Consider the following 23,589-nt stretch of genomic DNA (forward strand, 5'->3'; position numbering starts at 1 on the left):
CCGTCACAAACGATATATTATAGGCTAAAATCGACAAAACAAAGAGAGATTGTTACTTAGTTGTGGAATGATGTCGACCTTGCAATGCAGCAAATTTGACGCTGTATCTGAAGACTTAATGTTGATAAAAGTTTTCCTTTTATCTATTCAATATGGTCAAGTTTGCTCCTTTCCTTTTTGTCTCTAGTGTTTCGGTGATAATTTTTATTGACTTGTAGAGGTGCAATGTAAAAAAAATTATTACTTAAGATTCAAAAAGTAGAAACATATAATTTGGTACAAACTTATAAAACAGATCTCTATAAACTACAACAGATCTCTATAAACTACAAAACACTTCTAATTAGTTCATAATTGTTCAAAACAAGTATCAAAGCAAAAAGCAATTTTTTTTAATGCAGAAAAAAGTACCCAATACTTATGAAATAAAAAAGTTATTTTTTTTCTTATGAATCTCATACTCAAAATCCACCAACTGATTTGACCTTTCATTTTGTTTGCCAAGATTTGTTAGCAAAAAATGTTTTTTGATGCGTCAAAATATTTTTGTCAACTGTTGTTGAGAGGTGTTGACAAAAACTAGTGACAACTGTAGTTTAATCGCTTCTTAACGAAACTCCTGTTTTAAGAACACGTGCTAATATTCCCTCTTTTTAGGAGGCGTTACTGCAGCAGCCCATCATCCTACCCAACCCGCTTTGTTTATCGCTGGAATTCGTAGTGATTGCAAGCACGACAAGAGTCCTTCTGCATATGGAATCTCCTCATGGCGAATAGTCGACTCAGATCCATACTTCAAGCCTTTGCAGGTTTTTGAAAACCCTGCTTCTATAATTTCCTTTTTGAGTAGCAAAATCTTCCGTCCAAAAACATCATATGATGTTGTTATTCAGATGAGTTGCTCACCGGAAGGTAAAAAACTTGGACTGATCCACCTTTCCGGGGCAATTTCAATTTGGAACATACCGTCCCTTTCACTTGTGAATTACTGGAATCTGGAAGATCAACCCGATTTTGACGCTTTAAGCCCAAAGATGCAAACTATACCTGAAACAAAGCGAAATAAATTACCCTTGATGAAAAACCCCCGAAAGTATCACCCTGTTGAGCTTAGTTGGTGGTCAGACGAACATATTATTATTTCACGGTTATCTGGATCTGTTACAGTCTGTGGTGTTGAATCTCTTCACAATGTTCTGGAATTACCAATCGTGTTTCTAGATGGCCCTCCACATATATCGCATGCATACAGAAAACAAGGGTTTCTTGCTTTGGAATGTGAAGTGAAAAATCTAATAAGAAAGCGTACAGTCAGTGGTGATGAAAACGGCTACCAGACTTTTGATGAAGAACCCGAAGAAGAGGAAAACATGTTAGAAAAGTGCAAAAGAATTATTTATACCCTAGTTACTGACAAACAACCACCAGAAAAGACACCAACGTTTGTTTCCAATACGTTTCGTCTTCTACATATCAAGCCTACCACTCCTATAGAAGTTTTCAATGAAAAACTTGATTTGGAAGAGTACGGCGAGGCTTTGTTGTTAGCTCGTAGGTACGACCTCGATGCTGACTTAGTCTTTCAGAGACAGTGGAAAAATAAGGAAGTGTCTCTTGTGACTATCAAAGACTATCTTCATAAAATTAAAAACACGAAATGGGTGCTCAATGAATGTTTGACTAGACCAGCTAATGACCCAGATTCAGCTCGTGAACTCTTGCATTATGGACTGAAACTGTGTGACTTAGAGCCGTTTGTGGCTTTAGCTTTAGGTAACAACGATTATGATTATGATGACGATGAATTTGAAGATCCAAATCTACCTCTTGACGTTATTATGAAGCAGCGCCAGCAAAAGCTTGAATATCGTAGAAAGAGATTAATTGATAAAGTTGATATTGATCATATTAGTAATGAGCAAAAGTGCTTTCTTAATAAGAGAAAAAAACTACTGCAATACAGTGATCGTCTTTTTATATATGAACTGGTTTTAGGTGGATTTCACAGGGCCTCTGAACTTTTTGATTCCAAGTTTTATATGAGTTTCCGAGTTAAAGACCCTGTCGCTGCTGCTTATGATTTTGCTAATATTGGCAATCACGATGCTCTTGCTCAAATGTTTACTTATCACAGCCATGAAACGCTCCCATATAGGTTGTGTTTGCTTTCTTGCATTCCTGAAACTGCTGTACCTTATTCTTACCGCTCTCTTTTACCTGAATGTAGTGTAAACGGCGAAGTGTTTCAGTGGGAAACATCAGAAATTCGTCCAAGAGATTGGAGTGAGCTTGGAAAATTCAGAGCCTTGGTTGAACAATTGCCAGTTGCAGAGGAATTTGCAATAGATGATTCATACAACCAATTTATTTGTCAAGATTGTAATCCTGTGATGATTAGTGAATGGTATATCCAAAGAGCAAAGGACATCGATGAAAAAACACGGTTAGCTTGTAATGCAGCTGACCTGATCCGTTTGGGAGTCGAGCGGAATATTAAAGGACTTGAAGATATATATAATGACTTGGAAACACTGGAAACTCTAATATATGAATGTCAAATAGAAAGATACCCCGGATTAAAAAATCTGGGCTCTATCAGTGAAGAGGATATTGCTCGTAAAATTATGGCCAAGGTAAGGCTATTTACTGTTTCGCACGGTTTGACTCAGATGTTTTCACATCATTCCTTTACAAATGGGAAGATGAAGGGGGAGGGGGAGTTCCAAGATTGGTCCAAATGACACGAACATTCAAAAAACTTGAACATGAAAAAGCCCCTGTTCTTGTATTTCTTCACCCCTTCCTATTCTTAAAAAAAAATCATTTTGATCACCGTATTCTGGAAATGTTTCCAAATTTGTTTGTGTGTTTTGACAACACATCTACAGGTGTAAAATCATGTGTTTTTCTGTTCATCCCTGTATACAGTCTCTATGTATTGAGATGTAAATAAAAAAAAAAACAAAAAAACAGCCAAACTAATCAATTTAGATGGGTGAAATTTTTTAGGATAATCTGGAACCACGGGAATGGCAAAGACTGTTTAAACCTGGAAATTTTTTTTTTTAAAGTTTGACTTTGAATAAAGCCATGGTTACGTCAAGCGAGGACTATATGCCCTGGCGTCTGGTCGTTGCAAGTGAAGTAAGAATTCACAAATTTACGTAACTTCATAAAAAGAAGCGTGCAAAAACCAAAGGCTTGAAACCATGCGACGGCCGAAGGCCCGTCGCATGGTTTCATTATGAGCAAAACGAGCAAATTGCAGTGGGTAAAACGGACGGATTAGGATGAAAAGAAATCCACTGGCAGGCCTGTTGTCATGGAAAAGGTAAGCGAAGCTGGTTTTTTTGTTAATACCGTTATATTTGTAGTTTGGTAGCTTCGGCTGGTGGTATCTAATGACAATTGATATCATTACTCCAAAACTTTAAATGAGGGCCCTATTTGAGTGGGTACGAATTTAATACTGAGAGAGAATCATATTATGGAGCCTTGACGAAAAATTGCTTTATTTTAGTATGGTTTGCCAAAAGTCTGCAGGGCTTATCCTTGGCCGTTTCTCGGTGAGGGGATCAAGCCTATTTGTTCCTCTCCCATACTAGTATAACGAATACACTCTCTTTCTCTGTGTTTCTCTCTCCCCCTCACTCTCTCTCTCTCCCCCCCTCTCTCTCTCTCCTCCCTCTCCTCTATCTCTTCTCTCTCTCTCTCTCTCCTCTCTCTATCTCCTCTCTCTATCCTCTCTCTCTCCTCTCTCTCTCTCTCTCTCTCTCTCTCCTCTCCTCTCTCCCTCTCTCTCTCTCTCTCTCTCTCTCTCTCTCTCTCTCTCTCTCTCTCTCTCTCTCCTCTCTCTCTCTTTATATATATTATGACGTCTTTCATTATCTCGTATGCGAAAATGCAGTTTTGTCAAAAATATACTTTACATTTAATATTATGTTTTGTTACTTACGAAGGCACATAGATATGGCAGTTTCCTATGAAGTGAATCCGTCAACAGCTTTTTATGATGTTCTTTATGAGTGCTCTGAAAAAAGAGAACACACTTATATTTTGTTTCGATTCATCACCGTTTTCAGGAGTTTCAGGCTATTTTTTGTAATCCCATTAAATTTATTTTCAAAATAACATTTTACTATTAAGACTGATTTAGAACGTAGTTACTATTCCTGAATCAACTAGAAATGACATTTTTTTTTTCTCCTCTGCCAGTTTATTTTAAAAGGTTTTTTTTTGGTTACTATGGGCTGTGGTTTGTCCTATTTTAGGCTGCAGCTACTGCTGAAACCATGACGTGGCTGAATCGAAGAATCAAAGGATTTTCCGATTTTATATTTTTGGTTCCTAAAATTAGTTTGTCTATTGCAGGTCCTGACTCGAGCACCTCATTTATAAAAAAAGTGAAATCAAAATAAATAAAAGCAGAACAAAAGTAGATTAGTCAAACTAGTATTTCTATCTAGTTTGAAGACTCAAACTCTTCCATTGGGCCAAGGGAGCCTCAAACTCTCATTTTAAGGATGTTCGTGTGCTGTATGGCATGTATAGCGACGGTTTTAAAACCCAAAATCCACCAAACTTTCGTAAGTATGATAAAGTATGAAGATAGAATGTACCCTGTGTTTCTTTTTGTAAACCTTGAAAATCTCACAGACGCTGTTTAACTAAAAAAAAAATTATTTCATAATAAAGAAATATACCCCTCAAATGCATGTCAACCAAATGATTTGTATGCATGTCAGTCAAATTATTTGTATTTCATTCTACACACATGGTGTCTATGTTGATAGATTTTTTATTTATTGTTCGCTTTTTTTTTCAGAGTACCCCTGAATCATTTGTGAACGATCTGAATTATTTGTTACTTCCCTACTTAGACAGATTAGAAAGAACTCGTCCAAACATCCCCGGCAATGTTTTGAAAGATTATTTAGTTTCTCTTTCCGAAGATAGCCTTTCTCTTGTGGCTCTCCTTTACCAAGCAGATGCAAGAGAAGATTTAATTAAGAGTGATAAAATGCTGATACGTATTGCTCTAGACTGTATATATGCGTGCATTTCCCCGTCAGAAACTATTAATGCTTTCCGAATTTATGAGTCTTTACCTGATAGAAGTGACGAGGATGACGATGAAATGAACGGACTCCAAGATGAGCTTGATGTTCTTCATGTTGTTCTCCAAAAATTTGATGTATTAAAGGCGTTTGATACCACAATAACCTTTGGAAAGCTGAGATCTAAAAGCGAAAATTATCACGAGAGTTCAAAGATATTAAGACATTTTTCAAGACAGTCAATCGCAAAGGCAGCAAGTGATGAGAATGAGTGTAGAACTGCACTAAAAGTATTGTTGAAATTGAGGCAAGAGCTTTTATCAAAGGTGTCACCTAACCAGTGTTGTGAGTTCATTGTTGAGAGTCTTCTATCCCAAGGTAGAGAAAATCTGATACATTTGGCAGCTTCTTTATTGGAAGGGACTGACGTGCCTCTTGATCCACGTTTGGCTGACCTTGGATGTAAGATTCCTGTAAGCAAGGGCCAAGAAATAGCTTTAAAGATATCACTGGAGTTTATAGATTCAGCAAGTTCTTTTGATGACCCAGCTTTATTACAGGCACAGTAAGTGACTGGTTAAGTTTTGATTCCACTTTTTAAGCTCAACTTATGTAGATTTCTTTTTATTTTTTGTTTTTTCACGTCACGATGTGATAGCCAAGCTGGCCTCAAGGAAAGTTTAGACTTTTCTAGACTTTTTTTTTTAGACTTTTCTTGGTTTGAAAGTATTGTCATCACGTGTCTAGAATCAGTAACGGTCAATATTTCCGGCTATTCAAGTTAAGAGTTATATGGAGATCTTCTGTATGATTTATTTGGCTGTGTTGTTGCTTGATATGAGGACCCATTTTTGGTTGTCGCCCTACACATCCCTAGATGGAAGAGACTATTGATCGAAATGGTTGTGAAGTTTTAGGGTTTAAATATATAAACTTCAAATTTAAAAGATCCTATTCTTAAAAGTATACTAAATAAAAGAACGATTTTTTTTCCCCAAATGAAAGTAAAAAACCTTGCTTAGAGGAAAATGTAGACGTAAGCTGTATCAGGGAGTGTACTGATTTTGTTGATTTGAATTATTTTTGTACTATTTCTAATCAGCAGCTGGTTCATAATGCAAAATGATGCCAGTTAAAAAAAAAAGAAACACAACTTCAAAATTAGCAAACCTTAGGAAATAGTCTAGGGCCATATCCAGGAATTAGGGTTGGTGGGTGGGTGTGACATTCTGTTATATTGGAAGTGAATATAAAATCTAATCGGTAGGCAACGCTTTAGCATTGCCTATAGTAAAGGGCCACAAGGGTTCAATGTATTATTATGGTTTTCCCCCCAAATGCAAAGAGATGTCGTATAAGATTCGAAGGGGGCTTATTCGAGTGGAAATGGAAAATTTTGGTTTTCTTACAAAAGCAATTGGAGGCAATGAGTCTCTCCATGCCCTTTCTTCCCTAAATTCATTTGATCAAAATTTTGAGATAGCCATTTTGTTCAAAATAGTCCAAAGGTTAACTATGCCTTCAGGGTAGACAATAGCCCCCGGGACAAGGGCTGTAAGTTATACAAGTTGCCCATTGTTGACGTATAAGGTTTTTTTTAGCTGAGAAAAGACGGTATGTTTGATCGGCTGAGGGTATTAAGGTGAAACTTCAAATAAATTTGAGAGGGATGCCAAACACCATAAAACACACTAGGTGTTAGCTGGTTGGCAAAAGGAAATATCAGCAATATCTAAGTAACGGCTGAGGGTATTAAGTTGACACTCTCAAGGTATGCCGAGGAGATTCGAGGGCGACCAGCCCCGCCCCCCCACCTTTCTTGCTTTTTTTAGGTTTCCCTCTGCTCAACACTGATCGAAACTTTTAAACTATCATTTTGTTCAAATTAGCCAAAAGGTCCAATAGCTATATCTCCAAGAATGTCATGCCCCCACAGCCCTCCATGGCAAGGAATATAAATTATGCAATCTGTCCATTTTTTAAATGCAGAATTTATCATTGGAAAATGGGGGAAGGTTTGATCCTGGGTGTAGTCAAAAATGCTAAGGGTATTAAGGTGAAATTTCAGGTAATATTGAGTGGTATGTTGATTTAAATCAAAAGAAACTGTATACATCCATGTTATCAAAAAGGCGTGTCTGCATTATCTTAGGAAAGGGTAAGGGTATTACCTGGAAACTTTCAGGGCCACTACTACTACTATGTGGCTGCAAATTCGATTGGCCACGACTGTGACTGTGACTACTTCTGATTGCAACAACTTGCAATTGTGACTGCGACTACTTGCAACTGCTGCTACGTCTACTTTTGACTACTTTCGGGGAATTTTGAGAAGGATATTCAACAAAATCGAAAGAGTATGTGCATGCTAATTGTCAAGAGTTCATATCAGCAACATCTCAGAAAATGACTGAGAACATTAATTTGAAACTTTCAGATCTTGCGGAACGGTGCTTTGAAGGTAAAGGGCCCCCTTGTCCTTTTTAGGCCCCCTTAACACTGGTCAAGATTATGAAATAGCCACAGTTCCAATTAGACGAAAGGTATAATAGCTATGCATCTAAAAATGTCAAGCCTCCATCAGCCTCTGGAGAAAATGTATTAAATTATGCAATGTGCCCATTGTTTACATACAGATTGGGGAAAAGGGGAATTTTTTATCCTGAGTTTGTCAGAAAAGGTAAAGGATATTGACGTGAAACTTGAGGGAATGCTGAAATTGATGTTACACTAAATCAAAATCTACTATTTGCATCCAGGTTATCAAAAGGGTGCATCTGCAATATCTTAGGAGTTACTAAGGGTATTAATTTTGCAGTTTCAGGACCACTACTTCTACTAGTACTGCTGTGGCTGAGCAACTACGACTACTTGTGACTGCGGTCATTATTACGTGGGACTATTTGCAAGTGTCACTATTTGTGACTTTGAGACTGGGACTGTGTCCACTATATGTATCTAGGCTATCAAAAGGGTACTCCGCAATATCTTAGGAGCAGCTAAGTGTAATAGCTTTACACTTTCAGGGCCATTACCATTGCTACTATTGTGACTGCAACTGTGACTATTTGCAACTGTGACTATTACTACTTGAGACTATTTGCAAGTATAACTACTTGTAACTTTGACTTTTTTTGACTGTAACTACTTGTGACTGCTAGTACTAGCGAGTGTGATTACTTGTGACTGTCATTAAGGCTACTTGTGATTGTGACTGTGACCACGGCCGCATTGAGAGGAGGGTTAGAGGAATTGAACCCCCCTCCCCCCCAAAAAATGTGTGACTCTTGAAAATGTTTTGAAAATGAACAAAAACAAAAGTTTTATATGTTTGTAAAAGTTTTTTGTAACTCCCCCTTCCGAGCAAAACTCCTGGATGCGGTCGTGACTCTGATTGCGACTATTTGCAACTGTTACAACTTGCGACCGTGACAACTCTCGACTATGACTACATGTAACTGCGAGTATTTATGCCACCGAATACTTGCAACTGAGACTATGACTATTTGAGATCCCGACAGCTTACGACTGTGACTGTGAGTGCAACTGCAACTCGACTGCTATTGCGGCTACTTGTGACTGTGACAACTTGCAACCTTACTCCAACTACCTGCAACTTGAAGTGTGACAACTTGTGACTACGAGTGTGACAACTCATGACTGCAACTGCTACTGTTAACGACTGTGACTACAACTATTAATACTACTACTGCTAACGCGATTGCGATTGTGACTGTATAAAAAAGAGTTTAATATCATCCTGATTGTCAAAATAGCATAATGTATCCAGGTTGTCAAAAGATCTTGTCTGCAACATCTCACTAATGGCGAAGATTTTTAAATTGTAAATTTCATTGAAAAATGAGAGCAATGTTGCTTTAAATAAAAAAAAACTTTAGGTGCATCCAAGTTGTCAAAAGGGCGCATCTGAGTGTATCTACATATATCTCAGAAATGGCTTCGGGTACAAAGTTTAAACTTTTATGGAATACTAAGGGAAATATTAAACCAAATCAAAAGACACTATATGCATCAAGTTTTTCGAAGCGTCATATCTTCAATATCCCAAGAGGAGTTAGGGAAGGGTATTAAGTTGAAACATTCAGAGACTGTTAAAGGGTATGTTGATCTTAAAGACACTATGTCCATCCCAGTTGTTAATGGGCTGAGCTATAGTATCTCAGGAACAGCTTAGGTTAATAAGTTGAAAATATCAGGAAATGGGATGGTACATTGAACTAAATCAAAAGTCAGAATATAAATTAAGATTCTCAAAAATGCATGGCTGCTATATCTCAGGAATAGGTAAAGGCGCTAAGTTGAAACTTCCAGAGTTGAAGGGGATGTTGAACTTAATTAAAAACAAATATTTGCATCCTGTTGTTAAAAGTACATATTTGCAATATCTGCATCTCAGTCGTTAATTGGGTTAGCTACAATATCTCAGGAACGGCTAAGATTAGTAAGTTCAAAACATATGGAAATGGGGTAAGATCTGGAACTAAATCAAAAGACACCATATGCATTGATGTTGTCGAAAATGAATGTCTCCTCTATCTCAGAAATATGTAAGGGTGTTAAATTAAAACTTCCAGAGTTGAAGGGGATATTGAACTTAATCAAAATACAACTTTGTGCATCCCGGTTGTCAAAAGTGCGTATGTGCAATATCTGAGGATCGATTGGTCAACGGTATTAAGTTAAACTTTCAGAGAATGTTGATGGGGGTTTTGAGCTCAATCAATAGATACAATGTACATCTCGATTGTCAGAACGGCGTGTCTGCAATATCTCGGGAACAGCTAATGGCATTCAGTTGTAACTTTCACGAAATTTGATGTTAAAATAAATCAGGAGACACAAATTAGAACTAATAAATTAGAATCGGGTTTTTAAATGATAATCCGGAGATGTATAAAGCTGGAGAAATAGTCAATATATTTAATAACTTAACGTTAGTAATAAAACGAACAAAAATTAATTAGAAAAAACTTTCCGAAAAAGAAGTTTTTCAAAGAAAAGTGAAGAACCATATTAAACTTAATGCCAGCAGAAATAAATTCCTATAATAATTCAATTTCAAAACGACCGGAAATTAGTGTTAAAGAATAAAGGAAATCCAAAACGAACAGAAATTAAAATAAACGACCATAGCAAACACGGAGATAGCAGGTACAAAGATATATGAAAAAATAAACTTTAAAACGAGCAAAAATTTAAATTGAGTATTCAAGTCAAACTTACCCGAACAAAAAATGACTAAAAATAAGAGTTAAACTTTTTCCCCTTCCCCCTCTCCGAACCGCAAAAGTTTAAAGTCTAAGGCGTCATTTGAGCTTTACTAAAAACAAATTATGTTACAAATATTTTCTTTTGTATTCACAACATCAAGCAAAAAATATGGTGAAAGAAAATCTTGAATTGATGAGTTTGTTGGAATTAATATCATAATATTTTTTAATTATCGGTTTTATGTTTCTTAATTTTTTCCAGTCATCTTGTTTATTATTATGATTTATTTCTTATTGGTCGTCGTTATTTTGAAAAACAATAGCACACTGTTCAAGATACATATAGTTTTGAACAACACGCAATAGACTTTTACGGTTAGGGGAGTGGAAGTGGACAGTAGCCAAAGTCCAGTTTGCAGTAATTTTTGTTGGTTTTAAGTTTAACTTGATGATTCAGTTAATGTTCGCTCGTTTCAAGTTTTATTATTCATCTATATTTGTATCTATTGTGTTTATGCTTGCTATGATCGTTTATTGGGTTTGTTTTATTCATTAATAGTAATTTCTGGTCTTTTGAATATCAATTATTATAAGGACTTATCTCTGCTGGTATTAAGTTTAATATGGCTCTTTACTTTTCTTTGAAAAACTTCTTTTTCGAACATTTTTTTTCTAATCAATAAATCGAAATATTCTTAAATGTAGTGAAGTGGGAATTGTTTATTTTAGTTTTTAATTCAGAACAGAAATCTTGCACCATAATGGCCCTTCACCATTTGCTTTTATCTTTGGGTCCATCCATGATGGATGGACCATCCATGCTTCTTATCCATGATGCACGATTTAATCAATTTGCAAACTAGCAAGACCACAAATACTAAGATTGACTATCTTTTGTTTTACAAAATGTCAAACAGAAATTTCATTAGAAGATCAAAACCGATTATAAACGAAGACTTGCCAAACCATGAGCAAGATATGAATGGAATATTTATGAAAGAAATGGTTTCATACAAGTTAAATAAGTATACTTTTGATATAATAAGCAACGATTTGTTCTGTGTCAATATATTTAAAATGCTTCTTCTTAGCAGCAACAGGAATGTGAGAAATTTGTTCTTATATACTCCACAATATAAAAAGTCCTGGAATATCCTTAGATATCGAGTGATTAAGAGAAGTAGGCCTACTTCGTAAGATCCCAAAGTCAAAATTGAAATTGCGTTACCCTGGAAAAAACCCTAAAGAGCGGTGGCCCTGGTACCTAATTCCCGCCCTACAATTGTCTGTCACGCCACTCAGAATATGCAACCATATTATTTAAATCACCTGGCTCAGTCAAGTTTTCAATGCAGTTAAGTTATGTATAAATAAAAAAAAGCCGCTTTGTGCAGTTACCTCCATAGCGCTTAATTTCCAATATTTGTGGCATTTGATTTAGTATAAGTAGAAGTAGTATTTATCACAAAAACAAGCTACCGTTTCTAAACTCTTTGTTATTTATTTATATTTCTGTTTTCTCTCTTACAGAAGATGTCTGGAGATATTCACAGAACCAGTTGAAACTATAAACCAACAACTTGATTTCATATCAGCCCTATTTATTCTAGAAGAATTTGGCGTTCAGGCTTTGCCATCTCAAGGTATTTGGAAAGAGACTAAGTAGTTCTAAGAAATTAGGATTTCACAACATGTCGGCAGATTAATGAGGAATTTGGGCTCGAGTTTGTGATGAAACCGACTTAAGGAGGGGGATGGAGAGTGATTATTATTTTTCAATACTTTTCATGAATTTCGTGTAAGCGCGCTTACCAAACTGCCTTATTTTGTATCATTAATCATGGAAAATAATTATATCGGTTATTTGAATTTAAAGTTAAAAATCCTAGTTTGAAAAAGCAAGACTTTATTGACTATTGGGCTGAATAAAGGGTATGTAAGACCATTTGCGCCATCATTTACTCTTCGTTATAGTTACGGTTATTTTATCAATGAAGTATAGTTTTCTTGTATATGCTTACTTTCAAGTCGTTCTGATTATCAAAATCGTCTTTACTTCTAATTAATTAAAAACAAGTTTATGAAAAAGAGATTCTCTAAAGAAAAGTGAAAGTCATATTAAACTTAAGATAAGAAGAAGTAGAAACCTACAATAACTCAAACTCAAAACGACCAGAAATTATTATTAAAAATTAAATGAAACCCAAAACGGACAGAAATTTTAATTAACATTCTTATCAAAAAACGTGTAGTTGGTACTAATATGAATGAATAAATAAATCTCAAAAAGAGTAAAGCATAAGTTGAATATGCAAATCAAGCTTAAAACGAACGAAATATTTTGCTATTGAAGCATAAATGAAACCCAAAACGAACAAAGACTAAATAATACCAGACAAACCAGACAAACATTCAATAGGTACTAATATAAATGAGTAAATAAATCTTAAAACGAGTGAAACTCAAATTGAATATGCAAATCAAGCTTGAAACGAACAAAAACCTCTACAAACAAGAGTTTGGGTATCGCCTCCTTCTCATACAGTAAAAGTCTGAAACCTACTGCATCATTGGCGCTTTATTGAAAACTATATGTATCTTAAAAGGTCTTGGAAAGTACAAATAACATCAAACTGAATGTTTGATATATAATTAGTTTTTGAAAGATCTGGAGTTCAAGATTTTATTTCACCGTAATTATATTTTCATTTTCAATGCTGCAATAACTGGAAAAGAAAATATTTCTAATATAATTCATTTTCAGTAAGCACTAATGACGTAGTAGGCTTTAGACTTTTACTGTTAGGGAAAATGGCTGTATCCAGACTGTTGTTTGCAGTGAAGCTATATTTATTTTGAACAATCTTTGAAAGAACTGATAAAATTAAACTTGGTATATAATAATTGCTGAAAGATCATCAGTTCAAAATTTAATTTTACTGTAATTTTTATGTTTATTTTCTATGTTGTAATAAGTACAAACGAAAATATGTGTGATAAAATTTTTCTTCAGTCAAGCGCCAATGAAGCAGTTGGTTTTAGACTTTTACAGTGAGAAAAGGAGGCAAAACCCAAACTCTTGTTTGTAGAGATTTTTGTTCGTTTCAAACTTGATTTGCATATTCAATTTAAACCTCACTCATTTTAAGATTTATTTACTCATTTATATTAGTATCTATTGTATGTTTTCTGGTATGATTGTTTATTTAGTTTTTGTTCGTTTTGGGTTTCATTTATGCTTCAATAGTAAAATATTTAGTTCGCTTTAAGCTTAATTTGCATGTCCAACTTAAGCTTTACTCGTTTTAATGTTTATTTATTCATTTATAGAAGTACCTGTGTCATGTTTAATTGCTATGGTTGCTTAGTTAATTTCTGTTCATTTTGTGTTTCATTTATTCTTTAATAATAATTTCTTGTCATTTCGAATTTGAGTTACCGTAGGTTTCTGTTTCTTCTGGTTTAAGTTTAGTGTGGCCTTAAGTTTTCTTTAAAGAACTTTTTTCGGAAAGTTTTTTTTTAAATTAATTTCTATTTGTTTTTTATTGCCTAAGTTTCAAATTTTGAAAATTCCCTATTTCAAGATAATTTGTTATTCCAAAATAAATTAACAGTTTTAACAAAATTAAACTGAAAATTTGATATATAAAGATATCAATTGCTGAAAGCTCACCAGCTCAAGATTTTGTTTCACCCAAGGCCGGATTTAAAGCTTTAACGCTTCTAGGCCCAATCATTTTTGCCCCTCTGTTTTTCCAAGATTTCGGGGGAAATCCCAAAACTTCGGGAATAGTGAAAGCCACAGGGCCTATTGGTAAATCCTGGTCTGGTTTCACTGCAATGTTCATTTAATTTTCAATGTTGTAATAAGTACAAAAGAAAATACTTGTAATATAATTCGGTTAGGTAAAGAGCCAAATATCCAGTAGGGCTTATGCTTTTACTGTTAGGGAAACAGGCAGTAGCTATGCTCTTGTTTGTAGTGAATAATATGGGTGTCCTGAACAGTTTTAGAAAGAGCTGCTTAAATCAACATGAATTCTCATGATTTTCAGAATAGCATATCGTTAATAAGTTATTTCTTCAATTTTTTTTGGAGCGGGGGGGAGGGCATGGAGGGAGGACCAGGGGTCAAAACCTTCGCAGACATACCATAGGGGTTGTGTTGACCCTGGATTTTTTTTATCCGATCTCTTTACTTATTTCAACAAAATACGCTTTCTCAAAAATCTGATCGGATGCATTTGCGATAAAGAAGGCAGGAGGGATAGTTGCCCTCTGGTCCCTATTGACACTTAAAAAGGAAACTAGAACTTTTAGTATCCAACAAAATGAGCTATGACGAAGTTATACGGCCATTCCTTCCATGAAAACCGTATTTACCCCTGGGGCATAAGCCCCCAGGTTCTGGGGGCTTTGTCAACCCCAGAGTTTTTATTATATGATCTTTTGGTCTGTTTTGAACAAAATGAATGTCACAAAAATTTGGTCGGACGCATTTGGGGAAAAGACGGTTGGTGGGGGGCGGCGCTAGTTGCCATCAGATTACTTTTGACTCTCAAAAAGGGAACTAGAACTTAAAATTTCTCGTTATTTAAGTCCACTCTGAAGTTTACCTCTTCCATAAAAACCTAACATGCCTACGGGCATAATTTACAGGCTTTCCTCCAGGCTGTGGGGGTGGTATGTTGACCCTGAAATTTTTGTTATCTGATTGTTGGATTATTTAAAAAAAATGGCTTTCTCAGTATTTATATTGAATACGTTCGGAGAAAAGAGGGTGCAGTTGAGGGGGGGGGGGGGTAGATATCCTCTGTTCGCTTTTGACTCATTAAAGGTAACTAGAACAACTTTCAACTTTCAAATAAATGAGCCACCTCTGACGTTTATACGACCATCCCTTGCGTAAAAGCCTTTATACGCCCTAGGTGCATAACTTACAACACTTGCCCACTGGCTCCTGTTGGTTGTTTCAAACCTGGAGTTTTTGTTATTTTATGTCTAAACTTTTTTGAACAAAATGGCTATCTCAGAATTTTGATAGGATGCATTTGGGGAAAAAAGGGCCTTAGGGGATGGGGCGCTAGTTTTCCTCCAATCACTTTTGACTCACACTAGAAATTCCGATTTACAATCGAATGAGCACCCTCTGAAGTTTTTACTACCATCCCTTTCAAATGAAGTGCCTCTGGGGAAAACATTGGAGCCTTATGGCCTTTTAATTTCATGTCAAATGAGCTACCTCTGAATTTTATACAACCATCTCTTACATAAAAATCTTATATTCCCCCGGAGTATAACTTAAAACACTTGCCACTGGGCTCTGGGTCGTTGTGTCGACCATGGAGTTGTTGTTATCTGGTATTTGAAATACGTTCAATAAAATGATTATCTTAAAATTTTTACTGGATGGATTTGGAGGAAAGAGGGCGTGGTTTGGGGGCCAGCTGACCTCTGATTTCTTTTGAAATTTTGCTTAAAAAGTAAACTAGAACTTTCAATTTCCAATCAAATGAAGCCCTTTTGAAATTTCAACGTCCCAGGGCCCAGGGGCTGGCATTTTAAGTTATGCCTAGGGGTTCATATATGATTTTTATGGAAGTGCCTTTGGGGAAAAAACGGAGCCTTATGGCCTTGGGGCTGGTGGGGGAGACTAGTTGCCATCGGATCACTTTTGACTCCTGAAAAGGAAGCTAGAATTTCTAATCATTTGAGTCCACTACAAAGTTTATGCGACCACTTTTTCCATAAAAACGTTATTTGCCCCTGGGCATAATTTACAACCCGTCCCTTGGGTTTCGGGGTGGGGGGGGGCGGGATTGTTTCGTTGACCCCGAAGTTTTGTCATTTGATCGTTGGACTATTTCAAACAAATGGCTATTTCAAAATTTTGATCGGATATATTTGGGGGAAGAGGGTGGGGGGAGGGGTATATACCCGCCGGTCACTTTTGATGATTCTTAAAAAGGTAATTAGAAATTTCAATTTCCAATCAAATAGGCCACCTTTGATGTTTATACGACCACCCCTTACATAAAACCTTGTCTGTCACCACGGCATAGCATCCAACACTTTCCCCACTCTGGGGGGTCCTGTTGACCCCTGAGTTTAGATGACAGGCATTTAAACTATTGTTAACAAAATTCATATACCCGCCGGCCACTTTTGACGATTCTTAAAAAGGTAATTAGAAATTTCAGTTTCCAATAACATAGGCCTCCTTTGATGTTTATACGACCACCTCTTACATAAAACTTATCTGTCCTTGGTGCATTACATCCGATACTTTCCCCGGGCTCTTGGGGGTTCTGTTGACCCCTGAGTTCAATTGACAGGTATTTAAACTATTTTTACAAAGTGGCATTCTTAAAATTTAGATCATTTGCATCCGATCACTTTTGACCCTTTGAAACCGCACTAGAAATTCATTCTGACAATCGAATGTACCCCCTGAAAAGTTTATACTAACATTTCTTCCATAAAACCTTATATGCCCCCGGGCACAATTTACAACACTTTTACCCAGATTCTGGTGGGCTGTGTTATCCCTGGAATCTTTGTTATATGATCTTTGGTCCATTTTGAACAATGTGGCCATATAAAAAAATTGATTGGACGTATTTGGAGAAAAGAGGGTTGACGGAGGGGGGGCTTTATTTGCATTGGATCACTCTTGACTCTAAAAAGGGAATTAGAAGAATTTCTGATAATTTGAGTCCCCTACAAGGTACACTTGCCCCCAGGCACTGGGGGTTTTTGTGTCGACCCTGGGGTTTTTATTATCTGACTTTTAAAACAATTTTAGCGAAATGGCTATCTCAAAATTTTTATTAGATGGGTTTGGGGGGAAAGGCATGGGGAGGACTAGTTTCTCTTCGATCTCTTTTGACTATTCAAAATTGAACTAGAACTTTCAATTTCCAATCAAATGAGCCCTCTCTAAAGTTTATACGAGCATTCTTTCTATGAGAACGATATATGCCCCCAGGACATAACTTACAACGCCTGCCCCCAGGCCCTGGGGGGGCTGTGTAGATTCTGGAGTTTTTGTTATCTAATGTTTGAACTATTTTTAACAAAATGGTTATCTCAAATTTTTTATCGGATGGGTTTAGGGAAAAAAAGGGTGTTGGGGATGGGGGGCTAGTTGCCCCCTGTTTCTTTTGACTCTTAAAAAGTGAACTAAAACACTAATTTCCAATCAAATAAGCCCTCTCTGAAGTTTATACAAGCATTCTTTCTATAAGAATCATATACGCCCCCTGGGTATTACTTACAACGCCTGCCTCCGGGCCTGGGGGTGGTGTCGAACCCAGAGTTTTTGTTATATAATCTTTGAACTTTTACTTAACAAAATGGTTATCTCAAAAAAAAATTTGGATATATTTGAAGAGAAAAGGTGTGGGAGAGCTAGTTTCATTCCCATCGCTTTTGTCTCTTATAAAGGGCACGAGCACTTCCGATTTCCGATCGAATCGGCCCCTTTTGAAGTTGATATGACGACCCCTTCCGTATGAATTGGTTCTGGGAAAAAAAATTAATAATAAAACAATGGAGCCATATGGCCTTTACTATAGGCAACGTTGTAGAATTACCTAATCTCCTTTCTACTGCATCATTAAATGTGAAAATAAATATTTAGCTCAATTGATTTGAACCTATGTAGATCGAAAATCAGGCAAGTGCTTTACAAGCGGAAAGTCAAATTAGGGATAATTTTGCCAAAAATGAAAATTGTGCTGAAGAGAGCCAGAAGGACCTTCAATAAAAATAGTGGAATAACATGATGATTGCTGCTTGGCTAGTAAGTTTTGAGATTATGTTCAAAGTGTAATTCCTGTTTTAATCACTAACATTAAATTTACTATAATTATGATTCTATTCGTATTCGGATCATGCTTCTATCCCTTGTTTGGTTTAATTGCACAGTACTGCTTCTACAGAGTCTGAAATTCCGAGACATCCTCTTTCGCAAAAATCAAAAAGCGTTAGAGGTTGCAAGATACCCTCAACGATTCATGCCCTTGGTAAAATTAGCCGTTACTCAGCATATCTAGGCTGATCAGTGGGTACTTTTTACAGTGCGATTGAATGAAGACAAGATATTTTATGTCAAAGAAGCTATTCTTGCTCGTCCTGTGAACTACCGCAAAAAGCAGAAGCTAATAGAACTTGGACAATTGCTCATACCAGAATCAACAAAAGAGAGGGAAATTGAGGGCCTGGTTTTAAACCTTATTGCTGAAGCTGCTGTCAAGGTAATTTTTTTTTGTCACTACCCATGATAGCTGCTATGCCTTATGTGACCTTTTTTTTCTTTTTTTTTTTTTACATAGGGGCTTAGGTTTTTGGCCTAAACTTACTTACCTACTTAAGACGAGTCAACCCAACTCGGTATCAAGAAGCTTCTGGGCCGAACACTTGTATTGTCTTCTTTTTATGTGTCTTGCGAATAAACTCCAACCGCGCCTTTTCCCATTTGTGAACATACCTTTGGAAACCCCTAAGCTGTTCGACATCCTCATTGACGATGTTACGCCAAGACTTTCGTTTGACCGCCTCGTTTTTCTTCCAGGAAAAAGAAGGGGGACTGCTAATTGTACCTGGCGTATCAGGATCTCCCTCGGGTGCCTCATTGCGTGACTTAGTCATTTGAGGAATCTTTTTTTTTCAAAATTTATCAATCTTGGTCCTAACTACAACTACTACTACTAATAACTCACTGCAGCACCAAGCCGCCTGAGGCCAACACAGCTACGCACGCTCTTCCTCCAACCTAATCTATTTAAAGCCTCCCTCTTTACACCCTCCCAGGAAGTTCCCGTTTCCTTTAAATATTTATTAATGACATCCTCCCAACCCAGACAAGGACGACCTGTTTTCCGTGTAGCCCCAGACGGTTGACCAAAAAGGACAATCTTTGGTAATCTGTCATCCTTCATCCGTAGAACGTGGCCTAGCCATCTCAACTTCACTTATTCCTAGCCTTAGTGACTTAGTCTTCTTAACATTAATTTTCAAGCCTATTTTAGCACCCTGAACTCGTAAAACCTCTAAAAATTCATTCATTTTGCTCACACTTTCATCTAATATGCTTAAATCATCAGCTTAATCTAAGTCCAGGAGCGTTCTTCCTCTCAATCTGATTCCATGGTCTCCAGTTGCCTTTCCTCTGCTCCTTAAGACGAAGTCCATCAAAATGATCCATATAAAGGGGGATAGAACACAACCCTGCTTAACTTCTGATTTAATACAAAACCAGTTGCTAAAATGACATTTTAGGTCAAAAAATCTTTCTAATGGAAAAAAAAATATTAATATAAATAACGGGTAACATTTTTAATTAAAACTGTGGAATAAAAGCCCTTTTCTTTGGGATAAATCCCCATTTTTAGATTTTATAGTAGCGAATAAACATGCATTAGGGTCAATGGTAGGTAAAGTAAACGATCACAGGGATAACACATTTGATTCAAAACTTAATTGCCAATGTGCTTAAATTCAATAATAATTTTTAAATGTTGATCTGAATCTACATTTCCGATCTATCTGAATGGTCTATACCTTTTATAACTTGATTATATTTCTTTCGTTTATTATTGTTTTTGTTTTATTATGCTGTTGCGGATATGGCTATTCGGGGTTGCCTCCCTCCTCTCCCATCCTCTACATTTTTTTTTGGCTTTTTTAGGATGATGTAATCACAATATATTCAAATAGCTATAAATTTGAGCAAAGCAACTTTTGGGCTATCTGTTCAAATTTGTGTTTTTAGCACTGAATGTATGATTGACTAATTGAAAGATTGTTTATCATGAAGATATAGCTCATAAGCCCCAATGCAGGAGCTACATTGGAATCCTAAATTAGATTGACGAATCCTTTATGTATTCTTGCTACTTACTTTCGTAAACTTGAGCTTCTAAGGGCGTTGAAAATTTTGTCCCAAAAAGATGCGGTGTATAATAAAAAAAAAACGTATAAGATAAATTATAACATAAAAAATACTGCCTTATAAAATCCTACTGCTGAACCGTCATTTGACTCTAAGTATTCTACCATGTCCAACTAATTTGGAATAATGACTTATGCAATAATTTTGAATTTTCACACAGCGAAAAGATTTCTAATAGAATTTTATTTGCTGTAAGTGCTGCTTCCATTTTCATACATTTTAAGATTGATGTGTGCAAAATACGTCGCATTATTTGTCACTCATAGTCAGAGAAGTGGTTTGCCAATGGATTCAAAGGAACTGAAAATCGAGGGGAAACAAAAGCATACAAACACACAGCATATTCCTAGATTTTGTTGTTATAAACAAGGGTTTTTTGGGTACAAGACACAGAAAGATCGTTTCAAGGAGGATTGAGTCTGCTGCCTCAAGAAGTGATCAAAATGTATGGGAATAGCGAAGCTTGATTTCCATGCTATTTCGTAGCAGCTAACAGTTTCATATCCTCTTTTAAAGAAATATAGTTTGCAGTGTCAGAGACAGTGTCAGAATACCCAATGAACCTCGTCCTTTACTTCGTTCAGCTTTTATAATTGAATAGTATGTTTAAATTTCATTTCAAAAAATTCCTAGCCCAATTTAATGTAAATAAGTCCCTCCAGAGTACGTTGTAATCGAATGTGCAACGTTGACCAAAGCTGTTTCTCAAGTATAACGTCTTAGATGTTTTCTCCGGTATGTAACAAGTGTGAGCTAAATTTGCCTTGTCAAACAGTGACGCCAGGAGATAAGCTTATCAGAATCAGTTAAATTAGATGCACCTTTAGAAGACAGTTGCTGCTGATATCAAGTTTTCTTCTAAAAAGGCAGTAAGTTATCTATGGTAGGGCTAAAGTCTACCCTAATGGTAATACTGTGAGTCCGCTGGGGTAGTGTCGAGTAATTTTTGAAGCCCAATGTAAAAAGAAAAGCCATATCTAACAGTAAGTTCTATGAAAAAAGTCAAAGAAAGGAACGATCAGAAATCGAAAACAAAAGGCTTGATGAGAAAAAGGATTTTGTAGTGGATACTTTTCCAGATATCTAGCACAGGAAGGTTGGATCTGATAGACATGTGTGCTCCATGTCTTATTTATTATTTGTCTTATTTCAATCTTATTTATGTAGTTTGGATGACAACACAGGACATTTGATCTGGTAATAAATAATTCTAATAATTTAAGAGCACTGAAGGTGGTTATCCAGGGATCATACCTTTTTTGATCTCTTAGATATTCGCTTGAAGCGGTGGTTGATGTACTCTGCTTTATTCACTTCAACCACCAGGGTTGTCGCATTGTTCTCAAATGGATGTACAATTTTCACCAGCCTCGTTAATGCGTTTCTATATCAAACTTCCGAAAAGCTATGAGCTGTTTTAGCAGGCTCCTGTAGTGGCTTGTAGGAGTACCTTTGACACAAGCTTGGTCCGCTCTTGAAGAGCAGCCACCTGACCACCTAGTTTTAAGTCTAGTGTTTTAAAGTCTATCCAATGCACGTTGACTTTGCTGTCTTGATTGGTGATGCATGAAAAACTCCGTTTGTATATTTTCAGCTTTCTGTTCTAGCAGAATGTACAGCTTCCAGTTTAGCACCTTTAAGGAGGAATTGCTGTAAATGCACATTTTAATGATGGGCTGCTTAGCTTGTCAACATGGGACGAAAACACAGAGAAACTACATATAGTGTTAAGCATTGTGTCAGTTTTAGTTTAGATGTTTTGATTAGATTCTGTTTCGTATAGATTTATGCTGTTTGGTATGATTTATCAAGTTTTGTTTTTTAAGGCTAATGATAATTCATTTGCGATTGAAACCTGCAAAACTCTCATTAAGAAGCAGTTTAAAAACGCGTGGAAAGTCTGCTGGAAGCTGGCAAACAAAAGTGGAATTCCGGACTTGAATCAACGGGAAGATCTTCTTAATTTCGCCATTACCTATTGCAGCGACCATCTCATGTCGGAGATTCTTCAAGATAAGTATGTAATTTTAAAAGAGTATTTGATAGAGGATAGATGATGTCTTCACTTTGTGCCTGTGTAAGGTTCAATCACATTAATGCAAGTTTGTTAAATTTGTATCAAAGCTAAGAAAGAAAGAAAATTACATGCAATTTACGCCTATAATTATTCGCAAACAAACCTGGCCAATGTGTCTAAAGCAGCATATAGTACTTAGTCGATATCATAGACACGTAATGAGGTACACGTGGCTGTAGAAAAAGACTGCGCCAAAATTTGTGCTCCTTTTTTGAAGATTGTTTCTCTTACCAAAAAAAGAAATAAGGAAAAGAACAAACTTTTTTAGCCTTTTATTGTTTTCTAAATATTCCTGGAATACATTGTACCTCTTGATTTTTTCAACTAACTGAACGAATTTTGTGGACGCATTTCTCAGTTCTCAAACTGAAATCTCAGGAGAATTTTTTTCTGAGAAAAAAATCTCAGGAGATTTTTTTTTCTGAGTTTCTCAGAGGATGCTTGTTTTTGTCTTTTAATACACAACATGAAAGCTAAGATTTGTATATATTCAAACTTAAAGTATTCTTGCTATTATGTGAACGATAATTTGGAATCACTGATGATTATGACTATACTTAAAGCTCTTTTAAGATGATGTTTCTATGCTCACAAAGACCTGGAATTCCAAAAACAGGTCAGCTAGATAGAAATCCCTTGAAAGAAATATACTCAGGAAATAAAAAAGTGCTAAAACTAATAATAACTTGCTAGTAATAGCAGCCCTGTAAATGCCATAGCTGCCATATTAAAATGCCATAGCTGAGGCATCGGCTTGCCTCTTATTCATTTGCCTAAATGAAGTCCCTCACTTGTGAAAAATAGAATTTGAGAGTCGGGCGATCGTAATGTATATAGGAAGGTGGGGTGGCGTACATTTTGTTTAAAGCCGCATCTAAAGTGTTATCTCTAAATTTATTTTAAATTCAATTTTTGTTTATCTCTGTTTTTAAAAACGAAAAAGTTTATCTCGAACCGATTTAGTGTGAATGAGGGGTAACAAAAGCTATTGCGCGTATTTAACTCAAGAAACTTGAACTCTTTGGCTTCTGACATTGTTACGAGCTAATCTTTAGATCCATTTTAAACATCAGTACTTCCGTACTAATTTTCAAAAATAAACAGAATTGTCATATGTGATTAGGATATACTAGGATAGCTCTTATTGTTTCAGTTTGTTTAAATGCAAATTTTCTATCCTTTTTGTATTTGTAACGATTGTGTCTATTTTAGTTCGCTATATTTCTCTATTGCAGTCTACTGAATTACAATGAAATGGTTTTATATCAA

The 23,589-nt window shown here is 36.1% G+C and overlaps 1 protein-coding gene across 1 annotated transcript in view; it reads left to right on the forward strand.

Moving 5' to 3' along the window:
• Positions 1 to 23,589, forward strand: part of LOC136043748 (NBAS subunit of NRZ tethering complex-like) — a gene marked incomplete at its 3' end in the record, with an annotated part of 153,175 nt that overhangs the window by 36,487 nt on the left and 93,099 nt on the right. The window contains 5 exon segments of the mRNA XM_065728669.1: positions 658 to 2,633; positions 4,826 to 5,622; positions 11,819 to 11,931; positions 18,371 to 18,546; positions 22,070 to 22,260. Coding sequence (XP_065584741.1) covers positions 658 to 2,633; positions 4,826 to 5,622; positions 11,819 to 11,931; positions 18,371 to 18,546; positions 22,070 to 22,260 — 3,253 coding nt within the window.

Source organism: Artemia franciscana, unplaced genomic scaffold, assembly GCF_032884065.1.
Source record: "Artemia franciscana unplaced genomic scaffold, ASM3288406v1 Scaffold_923, whole genome shotgun sequence".
Classification (NCBI taxonomy): Eukaryota; Metazoa; Arthropoda; class Branchiopoda; order Anostraca; family Artemiidae; genus Artemia; species Artemia franciscana.